This window comes from Simochromis diagramma, unplaced genomic scaffold (genome assembly GCF_900408965.1).
Source record: "Simochromis diagramma unplaced genomic scaffold, fSimDia1.1 OVJJ01000304.1, whole genome shotgun sequence".
In the NCBI taxonomy this organism is placed as follows: Eukaryota; Metazoa; Chordata; class Actinopteri; order Cichliformes; family Cichlidae; genus Simochromis; species Simochromis diagramma.
The window spans coordinates 16,298,986-16,313,961 of NW_024387030.1; the positions used below are offsets into that span (position 1 = coordinate 16,298,986).

General features: G+C 42.6%; 2 protein-coding genes across 5 annotated transcripts in view; one reads left to right on the forward strand and one right to left on the reverse strand.

The window, feature by feature from the left end:
* Window positions 1–8,495, forward strand: part of LOC120739513 (uncharacterized protein KIAA1522 homolog) — a 36,318-nt gene extending 27,823 nt beyond the window's left edge. For all 3 annotated transcript variants that reach the window (XM_040041282.1, XM_040041283.1, XM_040041284.1), the window contains exons 3-8: window positions 1,731–1,874; window positions 1,983–2,026; window positions 2,130–2,265; window positions 2,390–2,500; window positions 3,282–7,130; window positions 7,665–8,495. In XM_040041282.1, the coding sequence (XP_039897216.1) occupies window positions 1,731–1,874; window positions 1,983–2,026; window positions 2,130–2,265; window positions 2,390–2,500; window positions 3,282–7,130; window positions 7,665–7,720 (4,340 nt within the window). In that variant the 3' untranslated portion in view covers window positions 7,721–8,495. The remainder of the gene's footprint in view (window positions 1–1,730; window positions 1,875–1,982; window positions 2,027–2,129; window positions 2,266–2,389; window positions 2,501–3,281; window positions 7,131–7,664) is intronic.
* A 949-nt stretch (window positions 8,496–9,444) lies between these two features.
* On the reverse strand, window positions 9,445–12,574 carry LOC120739514. Of its 2 annotated transcripts, XM_040041286.1 has the most exons (8): window positions 12,009–12,571; window positions 11,817–11,929; window positions 11,625–11,731; window positions 11,355–11,529; window positions 11,099–11,213; window positions 10,945–11,024; window positions 10,770–10,858; window positions 9,445–10,158 (listed from the first exon to the last, which is right to left on the reverse strand). In XM_040041286.1, exons 1-8 carry the CDS (start codon window positions 12,495–12,497, stop codon window positions 9,530–9,532), a joined length of 1,797 nt encoding a protein of 598 aa, XP_039897220.1. In that variant the 5' UTR covers window positions 12,498–12,571; the 3' UTR covers window positions 9,445–9,529. The 2 variants fall into 2 exon arrangements, with proteins under 2 accessions (XP_039897220.1, XP_039897221.1); XM_040041287.1 differs by lacking the exon at window positions 11,817–11,929 and having other exon boundaries at window positions 12,009–12,574.
* Window positions 12,575–14,976: the final 2,402 nt, after the last annotated feature.

Below are 14,976 nucleotides of genomic sequence, written 5' to 3' on the forward strand. Positions count from 1 at the left end.
ATGAATATATACATTTTTAAAATGCCAATTTAATAAAAAAGTAATTTATAAGGCAGCTTTATAGTGTCTATTCTAATGAAGTCTGAGGAAGTATAGAAATGTTGACCAGAGTTCTGTAATGAAATTGTATATTTTAACAAAGACGTGGTGTGTTGTTTACTGAAGACATGCCTGTTTGACCTCAAATCCCTGACAACAGCGCTCTTTGCATTAATGTTTACATGTTTGATTTCTGCATCCTGACTGACCAATCCTGGGCGAGCTAGTCTGCAGACGGGGCACGATAGTGAGATGGTATCTTACTGAGCACTGACAGGGGGGTGACATAGTGGAAGAGGGATGGCAGGAATTAGGCTGCTGAGGATTAGTGTCTGAGCTCTGATTGTCCATTGGCTGAAGAGACATTCTCTGCTCGGCGAGGACCTGAACTGACAATAACAAGCACCATATTCATGCATCGTTCCGGGATTTATATATTTTTTGAATGGATCGTCTTTTTGGGTGTTTTTATGTGGTTTAACTTTATAACTTGGACATACTTTTAGTCAACTTTTTGAAGACATAAGAAAGATCATGGTGGTGCTTCTGACTAATAACGCCAATAATTTTTACTGCTTTCCTACAGTTTCCAAGAGAAGAGGTGAGTGAGAGCAGCATAGGTTTGATCTTATTGGTTGAAGATCCAAACTAATTGGTCCTACCCAGGTTGTGTTTACTATAAATGACCACACAGGCTCGATCAGCTGCCTTGCTTATGGCAGTCAATAAAGAAATTAAAGTCTGGTCATTATAAACCATAAAAACCACTGTTGAGCTATAATATTTACTTTGCAGATATATAAAATGCTGTGATTTTTTTCTCCTACAGTAGTTACAAATACTTCTCATAATAAGAAAAATATTAAAAAAAGAACAGCTAGAATTTCAATTTTGCACATTAGGATTTCCTTAACAGTGTATATATACTGCTGTTACAGAAGAGGAAGGTAAGAATTAGCTTTAACTGTTAAGCACGTGGTTAATTCCAGCATGGTCTTACAGTGATAGTGCTAGGAGGACAGGTAGCTAAAAGTAGGGCAGCTACTGCTGTTACATAAAACTTTCGTAGAAGGCTGCTAGTCCAACAATCCCAGACTGTGCCATGGAGGCATGAGAGCACTGCAGGTATTACATGACATGTCAAATGGGTGTTATGTTTAATTATGTTTAGTTCTTATTGGATTCACGAAGAAAATATGTTGCTCTTTTAAATGTAAAGACTCATTAACTTTAATTTTATATAACGGTCTTAAGAATAGGTTACTCAGGTTTTTGTTATTCTTGAGTTTCACACATGACTGAAAGTAATGCTTAACTTTGGATTGGATCCATCGTTTGAGATGCCATAGCAGTTTAGTGTCCTTCTTACGGTCTCTTTAAATGATGCTTAAGCTGGGAAAAAACACCAGGCATATGTTGCTGCAGGCAGATTTTTGATATGATAATCCCATGTTGAGGATCACTGTGTCTAATCCTGCATGAGAAGAACTGGAGTTCGGTCTATTCATTTCACACTCATGTGTTAACCCTCAAACATCTTTACTGTTCCTGTGCTCAAATATCCCTGACAGTCACCTAAATGCTAACCCCCTGTCCATATGGCCCCATCATTTACAGTTACAGTAACACAGAGCTTTGAGTTGATCTGGCCTGATCTCCTCTCCCTATCTTTTTTTTTTTTTTTTTTAAAGCTGCCCTAAAGCTAGATGACGATGAAAAGACCCCGGCACCCCCGTTGTTCCAGGAGAATGTGTTCATTGAGTCCAGCAGGCCCAAGTACCTGGAGGACCTTCACACTGAGGCTCTGCAAGGACTGAAAATGATGCAGGAGGAAGGTATAAAACCAACTACTGATATACCCAGTACATGTTTGTTCTTCCCTAGATTTTGACACTTAATTAAAAAGTCCCATTATCAATTGAAAAATGTTCTTGTCTTTTCAGAAACCAATAATGGAGTGGAATACCAGGACAGCGTAAGCACAATTGTAAGTTACACATTATATACAGATTCTTGTGCTTTCTAATATCACAAATGATTTGTTAAAACTTTTATTAATGTAATATAAGTAATCTTTCTGTTTTTGCTAGTCGACAATGACGGCTCAAACAGATGGAGAAAGTGCTGGGTTTATGACGGACAGCACGATTCCTGATACGTCTTCTGTCGCCTCTGTGCAATCGTCAGTGTCCACTAGATCCTCCCGCTCTGGACTCACCAGACAAGGTAAATTAACCACAAGCCAAAACACTATTTATATCCACTCTTTGTCATTATGCAACGCGCTTTGACATGCTTGCATAAAACATTTAATTGATGACATGTGGCTAAACATTTATTCGCTCTACAGGTTCAACATTCAGACCTTTGAACTCTGGGAAAAAGTCAGAAAAGACCAGGACCAGAAGACGCCACAGGAAGACTGTTGTGGGTATCCCACATCATGTTCAGAGAGAGCTGGGTATGCAGTGACTTTTTTGAACTATATGAACTGTTGGGTCTGTCTAGCACAGGCCCACCGCTGGAACGAGACAATTAAAAAACACAGCAAAAGCATTGAACACCAAGTAGGCAAAGTTCTTCTTGTTACTCATGCATGAGGGAGACCTGCCTGGAGCCAAGTGTCGTTCCACCACTTGACCTCCGTCAGACTCTCAGCCAGGTTCCCCATAGCACTCCTTTTATTGTGGTTACATGAATATGCATAGGGTCATTAACATAAAACATCTTACATAGGTATACAAGTGAACAAAGAATAGTGTGTGTGTGTGTGTGTGTGTGTGTGTGTGTGTGTGTGTGTGTGTGTGCGTGCGTGCGTGTGTGTGTGTGCGTCCGTCCGTCCGTCCCCCCCATAAAGACTTCCCTAAACCTGCTGGTCTGGAAGTCCAGCAGTTCATCTAAACAAAAGCCACTTAGACTAAAACAGATATAGCCACGTTTATCCTACCATAAAACAAGGTACGACCTCTTCCCATGCTCCCAGGATGTAGGTGTGCGAATGCACACCAAGCCTTTGTAGCCTGCTAAAGATCACACATCCTGTCACTACACAATTGATTATACACCTCTAAGCATATATGGTTAAATATTTCTAAGCATAAATAACAATCAACAATACAAAACCTAACATGAACTATTCAAGACTGCTACAGTATCTAAGATGTTTATGTTGCAGATTCAAAGAAAGACAATTAGTGCATAACTAGCTATGTTAATTCTGAAAGGTTGTGCTGTTGTTTTAGGTCTGGACAGAGTTGACTGGACACTGAATCCAAAGTTAGATGAGGAACAGCTTTTTAATGGCGAGACTAATCTCAGTCCAACTACAGATGGGCAACAGATGGGATCACAGTCTGAAAAAGGAGCCAGTATTAATGTTCCAGGCATAAGCATCCAGCCTCTCAACAAGAAAAATGTCAAGCAGCTCGGTGCTACCCATGCTGCTCATAGAGATGATCTCGCCCTGCTGCACCGCCTGCGTCCCGCCTTGGAAGATGATCAGAGGCCTCGATCTTTAGCTGTACCCTGGTTGACCACTGCCTCCAGCCTTCAACAGGAGCTCCCCAGCCCCGTCATGTCCATGTCACCCCAGGCTGCTTACATGTCCAAAATCATTCCCAATGCCATTTTGCCACCCGCAATCGATGTGGTGGAGATCAGCCGTGGGCGTAGTCGGAACAGTGTCCGCACTGTCAGCAAAAGCAGCCTGATGCTCTCCAGCCCAGCTCCGTCCCGTGCTTCTTCTAGAGCATCTTCAGTGAGAACCTATTCCTCCAAATCGTCCACCATCACCTCTGCCTCTCGCAACAATCCTCCAAATCTGTCTGACACGTCGTGTTGGAGTAATTCTGACTCGTCCGAGACATTGGTATCTGACTCTTCAACCATCTCCAACAGCAGCACCCCAAAGCAAAAGAGAAATGGCAATGCTTCTGCTAAGGAGGACAAAGTTGATGCTCACTCCTCTATAAGCAAGGCCTCCAGCTCCAATGGCAGGGTGATCGTCAGGGGAGATGAGGTTAAGAAAGACGGACAGTTTGTGCGTAGCCTCTCTGTTACTAAGCCAAAAAGGGCCCCTCCTCCTCCAAGCCGCTCCTATTCCCTCCACAGTAAAATGAAGCGCCAGCCCCGTTATCCAGCAGAGATTAGGGTCCTGCCAGGAGAAAATTCTCTCCACAGCAATTCAGCCCCAAGTGAGGAAAGTGACCAAAACCAATCTGACTCTCATCCCTCCAAGACTCTGGACAGCCCTGGCTACAATGCTGACACCAGTTCTCTGGATGATTCAATGGGCTCTTCGTCAGTCGGTCCCTTTAGAACTCAGCTGCAGGCAATCAAAAGATCGAAAGATGCTTCACAAGAGAAGCGGGAACTGCTTGAGGAGAATAAGCTAAACAATGTCAGTGGCAACTCCAGCCAAGATGGCACATCCCCACAGCTCACTAAACAAGCTAACGGTTCATCTCCAAAGCATAAGAACAGCATTTTAGCAAAGCTTCAAAAAGTATTTGCTGGATCCTCTTCAATTAAGTCAGAGTCATCTAAATATAATAAGTGCACTGAGGAACATAAAGCTGATTCAAAAGACACTGTCAGTCCCTCTGTACAGGCCTTGATAGAACTTTTCAATATCCCTCCACCACCTAAAATCCATGCACCTCCACCTCCTCCACCTGAGGTATGGTCCCATAGTTTGCGTTCATGTGAGCTGATCCTGGGACCCCCAGCCCCTGGCAAGACTTATGCTATTGCAAAGAAGAACCCGAAGGACCGGAGACAACAGAGGCAGTCTCCTGCAGCTGCTGAGGAGTTGGCTAAGAGCTTGGCAGTAGAAAGAAAGCACAAAAATCCATCAGTGACGACAGAGTCTGTTAATGGATCCCTACATGTGCTAGAATTGAAGAAAGTTCAAGAAAGTGGGATTTTGAATGCAGAGATTTGCAAAGATAGCAATGAAAGACTGGCTCAGAATGTAGATTTGAATGGACGTGGTAAAGATGAGAAAGGGAGAGTAAGTGATATGTTGAATGGAATGTTAATGAAGGCTGTAGAGAGACGAGAAGAAAGACTTGCAGCAATAAAAGAAGAAGCAGCTAATAAAACAACCGGCCAAGCTACAGAGGTAAAGACTAACACTGATAGAGCACCTGCCATTTCATTAATTCACATTTCCCCAACGCTATCTGCTCCTCTGGTGCAACGTGTTTCCCAGCCCCTCCCCAGACAGACCACAGAAATAAATTCCATTACATCAGTAAAAGTTGTATCCCCCGAATCTTCCTGGCCCCCTCCACCACCACCACCGACATCAGGTAGCCCCAGTGGGCCAGATGAAATAGATTTTCCTCTTCCTCCACCTCCACTGTTTGGTGATGATTCACCCATTATACCTGTTCAGGTTCCACCAAAGTCCTCCCTCAGGAGTGACTCCCCTTGCACGACTACATCGGTTATATCAGTAGTGAAAAACGACATCATTAAGGTGATCATGGAGCCTGAACTTCACAAGTCCAGTACATCTCAGGGGGTAGCGCCTTCTCCCTTAAATATCCCTCCTCCCCCACCATATACAGCACCCCCTCCACCACTTACAGAGGTTCTGCCTACTGCAACTGATAAGGCATCTCTGACACTTTCTCCACCACCACCTGTAGAGTTTGGTCCTGTAATACCAAAAAAGCCACCTTCACCCGTGGTTCAAGATGTGCCCCCACCTGTTAAAGACATCTCCTCTACCTTATTAACATTAGTATCTCCTTCACCAGCTAAAGTCGTCTCACCTCCTCTAGTTGTTGAGGTCTCACATCTGCCACTCAAAGAGGTGTCTGCTCCGTCCTCTGAAGAGGTTACGTCTCCTCCTTCTCAAGAAAATATGTCTAATATCTCTGAAGAGGCTGAATCTATCAGCAAGCTCACTCCACCACAAAGTATTCCACCTGCACCACCCCTGCCAACACAGCCAGAATCATCAGAGCAGAAGATTGAGCTTCTACAAGAGGTGGTCTCCTTTGAACCTGAAGCTAACACAGTTTCATCTAACAGTGTTCTTATCCCCCCTCAGAATATTCCCCCTCCACCTCCCACAGAGCTTCTCCCACAATCTCAGGTAGTAGCCCCAAAAACTGATGTTCCACAAACTGTAGAGCCCCCAAAAACTGATGTTCTGACAACAAAGGAGGCCTCACCTTCACCTCCATCTGAAGTATCAATACCACCACCATCACCACCTGAAACATCTTCACCAGAAAAGACTCAAGTATTTGCTCCTGAACCTGTAAACATCCCTGTACCTCCACCTTTACCAGTTCAGGGGCATGCCAGCATTAAGGAGCAGCCTATTCCTTTAAGCACAGAGAATAAAACCCAAGAGCAGACTTCTACCCCAGTTGTGCAAGAAGAACCTATGCCCATTGTCACCCCTTCCCTCCTGCAGATGGTCAAATTGCGGTCAGTCAGCAGCAGCCCTGAGCCCCCCAAAGCTGAAGAGCAGCAACCACAGGCTGAGGTCACAAGCAGCAATCAGTTCCCATCCTCATCTGCTAATGGTGAGGCTCCTCAGAAGCCCATCAGAAAATCTCTAATCATGACCTCTTCTACACCCATTCCTCCACTGGAAACAGTCCCTTCGCAACCAACTGTGCCCAAGTCCCAAGCTGACGTGGTTCCTCCTTCATCTTTGTCCATAGCCACCTCCCCTACGAAAAAGGCTTATTCTGCCGTGAACACTACCCGTTCCATGAACCTACAGGAAGCCATCCGCATGAGGACAGCAGCCAGATCTCAACAAAGTCCAGCGTCTCGCCTCAGCTTGCAGCCTCCAACGTCACCACTGGACCTTCACAAGTCCCCCAGCAGCACTGCAAGCTTTATCTTCTCCAAGAGCAACAGGAATGTTGTGACTGAGACCAAGCCAATGCCGGTGGCCAAGGAAGATGTACAGAAGGTGACCAGTGAAGCAGAGTCAATGAATAAGGGAGCCAAGGTGCCACCACCTGTTGCAAAGAAACCCAAAACAAGGGGCAGCGAGGTTGAGACGAGTGAAGATGTGGACCAAACTGCAAGACAGGAAGCGCAGCAGGAAAGTATCAAAGGTAATGTATATCAGCCCAGATTTTTTAAAAAGGCATGCAACACATGACAAATAGAAAGAGAGTGACCAGATGTGGCGCATGTTGTGCACATAAAGATCATGAGTGGGTGTGAAAAGCCCCCAAAACAAAAAAAAGACAGTACAGATAAAGAAACGGGTCAAACGCAATGCAAATTTTAAGCCTTTTTACTCAGTTTAGTGATCAGCGCTTCACATGCTGTTTCCCAGCAGTTTCCCATAGCTTAGCCACATGCTATGCTAACATTTACTAAGCAGTGGGCAATAAACACACTACAGCAGATCCGTTGATGGTAATGTGGGTAAAGTATTTAACAGACCAACAAATAATAGTTTTTCAGGGGGAAATGTATGTTTTGAGATTATGATGCCCAGCCATTGAGTACTTGAGATGTTTTCCCAGTTTGCACCAAACGGCTAACACTGCCATCTACTTGCCTAAATAGCTAAAATATTTTTTTCTGTACAATTCTTTTGGATGTAGACAAACCAACTCTGTGTACATTTCCAACTTTAGATGCTGCAGAGAAAACAAATGGAACAGCTGGTACTGTTGAAGGAGGGTCGTCATAAACATGATTATAAAGACTGAAGGAGACCTCTGCAACTGGATATGGATGGATGAGATGCTTCACTCAGAAACTGCTTTTTTTTTTTTTTTAAGGTTTTGGAGTTGTTTGAATTTAATGGTGTGGGTCCTAATTTTCTTGAGAGCTCATTTTGCATTTTATAAAGAGATGTATATTTTCTTTACCAGAGGGTCTTTGTCGCCCTCTAGTCTCAAATAGTGATTGTACCACTTATGTCCTGCTGAATCAATCCTTTAGTCAGTACTTGGAACAATGGGACTTTTGGGCACTCATCTGTAAATATAGCAGCATTATGTTTATTTAACATATCCAGTAATGGTGGATTTCTTCTACAGAGTTATGTTCTGTATCTTTTCCAAAAGTTTCCACACTAATTGTATTTGTTCCAAATACTATTAATTATCTTAAGTTATTTTTTCTGTCACATTTAGAGGACGACCTCTACAGACAGAAAGTCTTCTTTGCCATGTTTGCTAAAGAATGACATAATAAAACAGTCTGTTGCGTAGCTCTACAAGCATGCAAATTTATATTTTAGATCCCACACACAGACACATCACACACTAGAATGATTATAGTGCACATTTTCTGCTGCTTTTTAGTTACAGATAATGGAGGCAATGCCTTTCTTCCCAGTTATGGCTTAAACTGTGGGATATTTCTGTATTGAACTATAATATATTTCAAACTGGTTTTGCAGACAACTGTAAGAATCACCATTTATAAAGAAAAATTAAAGATTTATCGATAAACTAAAATACTGTGTTGCCCATCTTTTTTTTTTTTTTCCTTGCATTGTTTTACTTCAGGGTCAACTGTTTAGAGATTCTACCCTTCACAAAAATGTAAAGGAACACTTTTAAAACGCATCAAATCTTACTGAGGGAAAAATGCTGCTGGATATCTACATTGATATGTACTGGGTAATAAGAACAAAAGGATACCACCTCATTTAAAAGAATTGAAAATTTAACTACAGTAGGTTGAATTTAAAGAAATGCTTAAAATCAGAGTGAAAATTATGCAGCAGGCTGGTCCATTTTGCCAAAATTTCATTACAGCAACTCATAATGGATACTCAGTAGTTTGTATGCACGTCATCACAGATGGACCCACTGTTTCAGCGTAAGTTCTGGCAGTGGGTCCAAGGACTTCATCGTGATACCTAATGGCAGTCAGGGTGCTGTTGCCTAGCCTGTAGAGGTGCAGCTAATGGTCCTGCTGGTAGGTTAAGAACCGATGGAATGTCCGTGCTCTTGAGACTGTGCTGGGACACAGCAAACCTGGCAATAGCACATATTGATGTGCTCTCCTGGAGGAGTTGTACATCCTGTGCAGCCTCTGTAGGGCCCTGGTATTTCCTCATGGTACCTCTAGTGACACAGAGCCTAGTGAAACAAGAAGACAAAGATGAGGGGGGAAAAAAAAAAAAAAATTTCAGTGGCCTCCACCTGTAAAACTATCCACATTTTGGAGGTTGTCCTATTGTTGCCCCTCTAGTGCACCTGCTATTAATTTCAAAGCAGCTGAGCCTCTCTGCTACTCAGTTAAACTTCAGTACCCCAGAACTTTAACCGACCTGATGCTGTTCTCTGATTAAGAAGTGCTCCTTTCATTTTTCTGTGCAGTGTACGTTCCTAGAATGGAAACTGTTTTTAAATGAAACAAAGTTTGTTGTGTGAAGTCATGAATGACAAGAGTCAGTTGATTTCATTTTCACATTTTATTGAAATGAGTCAGACTATGCAGAGCTCCAGTCTTAAGGCGGTATACTTGATTAATTGATCAAACACTACCTCCAAAAAAAATACCACGTCATCTCCCCGCCATCTTCTGCATCTGCTGTCCTGCTGTCATTCTTCAACTGCACCTCGTGTGACGTCATCAACCCCTTCTCCTCAACCTCCACCTCCTTCCCTCCATGTGTCCCGTTTCCTCCCTCATCTCTAGAATCAGGTGGCTGTACATCAATCTTCGACAGTGGCGACTGCTCCAAGTGACTAATCCTTTCACTTTCCTTCTGATTCAGATCGTTCGCTTGCTCTACATCATAAACTTCATTTTCACTTCTCTCATCTGAATCCTTTTTTTCATACGGTGACTCCTCCTCCCTCAACTTATCCAAACGCTTCACCTCAGATTCATTCCACTTGCCCTTTAAGGCCCTCTCCCCAAAACCAAAATCATCTAAATTAAGTCCCGTCATCGCTCCAAATGCAGTTCCACTTTCTTCTTCACCATCATCATTATACTTTACTGCTTTTCCCAAGAACCTGTCCCGGCTGTGAGTCTCATTACTGTAACGATTTGTGGTCCTCTGTTGTTTTCTTATGCTGTCCAGAGGGAGGCTGACTGGTAGAAACTGGTCCTTTGCTGTGTACGACTGATCCGACACCAGTAATGACCCACTGCTGGCAGAACCTTACAAACAAACAAACAAACAAACAAACAAACAAAACAACAAAAAGTAATTTTAATTTTTTAACTGACTAACAGATTTAATGTTCGTATACAATTGGATGTTTTACAGTTTTCCATAACTGTATATTCGATTTTTGAATACACAGTTAAGTCCATACATTTATTTGGACAATGACACATTTGTAATTTTACCTTGCTACACCATCATAGTGGGGTTTTAAACACTTGTATATATAAAAAACTATTTAAATTGTACACTTTCAGCTGTAATTTTAATCATTTTACAAAAGTATTGTATCAGCTAGTTAGGATTTAAAGCTTGAACTTGTATTTGGTAGCTGTTCACTGGAACTCAAAAAATGAAATCCAGAGGTGTCAGCGGCAGAACATTAAGTGAATCCCCTGCCAGGCCTTCTCAATCACCAACTGCAAACGATTTGCATCCAATTAATTAAGAAAAACATCTTTATATTTCAAATTATATTAGTTTGTCATCTTTGAGCCTCTGAAAATTGATGGCTATGTGTAAAAATGTCTGCAATTCCCAAACAGTCGATGCAAAATGCTGAATATCTTAAATTAAAAGGTATAATAATGAGATTGTTACAGACCTTCCATCATAGCCCTCCGGGGCTTAGGAGTCACACACCGGGACTCACAACATTCACATATGGAGTCATCACCAGTAAGCGCCCTCCACCTGTTATAGCATATGTATTAACAGTCCCCCTGGAAACAGCTGGGAAATCTACAGTTCTGTTGGTATATCATCCTATTATTCCTCACCTGTTGCCCCTGTACGTGCAGGATTTGTGCACAGGACTTGGATCCTCTGACGTGACAAACAACCTGCAGTAGATACTGACCTAAAACAGAAACGGGATTATGCCGCAGTGCTTAGCTGTGTAAACTGAGAGAATCATAGATGGTCTACTCTCACCTCAGTGTTTGGATCAGCAGTAAACTGGAAGGCCAACACGGAAAGTCTCACAGTCCTGTCTGTCCGGGACACAAACTCAGAGGTCCCCAGGTCTCCCTTGCTGTCCAGCATACAGCTGCAAACATCAATGACAACAATATGGAGTAAAAACCCAAAAATTTAAATATGTAGCTTTTTCTAAATCTCACATTCGTCACAGATTCACTCTTTTGCTCCACATTTAGTTTAATCAGGTCACTCTATCCACACTACATACCCAAAGTTGTCTATGATGGAGTACTTCAGGGACGATCTAGAGCCACTAGATGGAGCTGCATAGCAGCTACGTATGTAGAGTTTTCCTCCAGCAGGCAGATGAGGAGCAGAAACCTGGATATGAACCTTTTGCCCAAGCTGGTAGACCCGAGTGGTGACCGGTCTACTCCATGAATCTACAAATGTGAAACACGTTGAATGTGAAACACAAGTACCCAGCTGTTTAGGATCTGCCAAAGTCTGTTCTGCTGCATAATGCAGACACCCATACCATCCATCAGGGTAATCTGGTAGTCCGTGTGACGACTTTTCAGCCTTTTACGGAAAACAACTGTTTCCCAGGTTGGTTGGACAGCCAGTTGGTGCACATGATGGTTCCTATGGAGGGCAGACGATTTGGAAGCTTTCAACACTGACTAAGTGTTCGCACACCTTCTGCGTAAAGCAAACCAACATGCCTAACCTTGGGTAGCGGCATTCAATATCTACATCCACCCGGTGCGCTCTGCTTGGAAATCGTTTTGGCGACGGCTCATAATGGAGCACGAATTTATAAACCAGATAACCGTGGGGCATCTGTCAGGAAAGGTCAGAAAGTGTGAATGCAAGATCACAGATGCAGCGAGAGAGGGATTGAGCACCACCCATAGCTTACCTCACGTACGCCATCACAGGCGGTCAGGGGATACGAGAAAAGAAGGTCGCCGTATGGTCTAAGAAGCCCGTTGCTTTTACAACTGCTGCCTAATAACAGTTCCTCTGCTTCTGCGCCCAGACCGTAGAAAGCTGGTTTGATCCTGACGACAAAGTCAGATGTGGAGCAGGTTACAGAGACGTCCGGGAGGTAAGCAAAGTCTGACTGAATCTTTGCCTCGGGTTTCCCTGGTCGCATGGGTCCAAGTGTCACAGGTGCTGAAGCGGAATAGGACCTTCGGTAACCCCGCTGAGGCTGTGGAGGTGTGTCGGCAGGTAGCCTCTGGTTGGATTCTCTGTCTTCAGCTAATGGAAGTTTGATTTTCGGAGCGCCCAGTTTGAAAACCACTTTCCTTCTCGTAAGCGGAGAGTCATACGTGTCCGCCGCAGAGCTTAGAAGGCCAAGTGATAAAACGCTCCACAAAATAAAGGGATACCACTTTGTTTTCATCGCAACAGACGGACAGCGGTCGATCACTCCTTCTCTTTAATGCACGCGTAGAAACGTCGCCGTCACGGCTGAAAGCAATTAGATGCGATGAACCAGAACTATTTGGTCGATTTAAACCCCTAAAATAAATCAGTGATAGTTTTACTTATTTTTACTCATATTTCTTATGTAAAAATGTTAATCATTAAAAAAAAGAGACTCAAACTAACCTCAAGGTAAAAAAAAAAAAAAAAAAAAAGTCTGAAATTTATGGTATTTCTTTTTTTTAGAAAATCAACCCCCCCCCCCAAACAAATGAATAAATAAATGTCTCTGTCACTGAAGGAAGTTGTTTTATACCAACTTGCACTACCTTAATGTTAATGCATGGCTTACATCTAACTGGTTTAATGTTCCGCATAAAAAACAAAGTGTTATAAGCAGTGTTGGGACTAACGCGTTATTAAGTAACGCGTTACAGTAACTACGTTATTATTGTGGTAACGAGCAGGGTAACTAGTTATTATGCCAAAACCAGGAACGCGTTACTCGTTACTGGGATTTAGATAGGCTCGTTATTCGTTACTTCGTGTGGAGGCATCGCGGAGCTTCCACAGATTCAATAACATTAGCAAGTGGTGGAGGCCAGCAGGTGGATGAAGGAAAAGGGAGGCAGGAGGAGGAGAGACCCGAAGCGGCCGCTGGTCCGAGAGTGTCAGGTGAACTGAACTTCAGGTAAGAAGTTATAACCTGCAGTCCATCTGGGTCAGATATGAACCAAGTTTAGTTGGAGTTTATTTTCGTTATGCTGACTTTTTCGTACTGCGTGCTAGCTAGCATGACGGAGTTTCTACACAGCTGGGTGGGTGCTATGTTACTGATGTTGAACTTTATTTTGTTCATAAGGTTAATTATTAGAGTTGCCAACCGTCCCGTAAAAAACGGAATCGTCTCTTCAGAGAAAATATTACGCGTTTGGTATTGAGGTGAAAAGGAACAGTTTGTCCCGGACTTCAGCTACAATGAAAAAGACACAAAGCTGGAGTTATTCTGTGTTTACGCTGTCAGCTGCCTCTTCTTCTCTCATCCTCTCACGTTTCTACTTCAATCATGAAACTGATCAATGATCAGCTGATTGGCTTTTCTCTCTTGTTTGTTTATCGCCCGCTTTGCGCCAGAAAGAGGAAACCAGCGGATGTTGCGGTAAACAACAGCAGCAGCACCTTTAAGCTTGATCAGCTGTTGTTAGAATTTATTTAATATTAATTTCTAGTATCAGCTGATGTTTGCTGGAGCCACAGCTGTAAAGCTGCTGGTCATGATGTCGGTTTGTATATGTGGTGAGAGGGAAACATGAAGATGAAACCAGGAGATGTCCTTACTGGATCATCAGAGCTGTGATGGAGAAACAGGTTTACCTTTTAGGTGACAGGAATGAGTTGAAGTTATGAACTGTTTCTGAGAGACAAATAACACCAGGATCCTTTTCTAAGTAGCTGACAGCTGGTAACTGTGCAGGGGTCCATGTAGGGCATTAAAAGGGAAAGGGGGGCACAAGGAAATACTTTCTTATTCTCATTTAAAATGTCTCACTTTAAAAAAAAAATAATTATCTGAGTCTTACAACAAACAATTGATAGATTGATACATATATACCATCAAAACAGTGTACATCACTGTCACAACAGTGTTTATTTTCATTCAAAGGCTTTATGATTTTTCCTATAATGGTGGGCCGGTCTCTAGTCAAAATGCCCGGGCTGATTTTTTGTCCCAGTCCAGCTCTGTATGCAGCTCATCTGCAGTCTGGTGTTACCTACATCTTCCTATTCCGAAGGCAGAATTTCCGAGTTCTGAGTACAATCGAAAGCACCACGACTGCAGTTTTGTATTGGATGTAAAAAGCAGGCTAGGATAGAATCAGGCGTGGGATTTCTCTCGTGGAAATGTGTACATTATTTTTTCCTTTCTATTGGTAGGTGGCACAGTGCACTTGTAGCAAGTAAGCAAGCTAGAAGACTGGCAATCTTGCTGGGTATCCAGTTACGGAAGCAACACATTAACAAGAGAATTCTGAGTAAAACCAAAGTTACTTTCCCTAGTAACTAGTTACTCTGAAAGTAACGAGTAACTTGAAGTAACTGAGTTACTTTTGATAGAAGTAACTAGTAATGTAACTAAGTTACTAATTTAAAGTAACTTACCCAACACTGGTTATAAGGATGCTTCAAAGAAACCAAACAGTTTTTTTTCCTCTGCTTTGACAAAGTTTATTCACAGGTTTAAAATCAAAAATATGAACACGATTTGACTCCTCAGTGGTTTATATACATTGCTCTTCATAAACATAGTTGGAAAAAGTATTTACACATATACACATACAGCAGCATATATTAATATAGAGGGCAGATGTAATCTACTCTATTCTGCTGATTCAGTGCAGTTTGAAGGCCCCAAATGAAAACGGTTCCTTTTTCATAGCATCATTTGAGGTAAAATC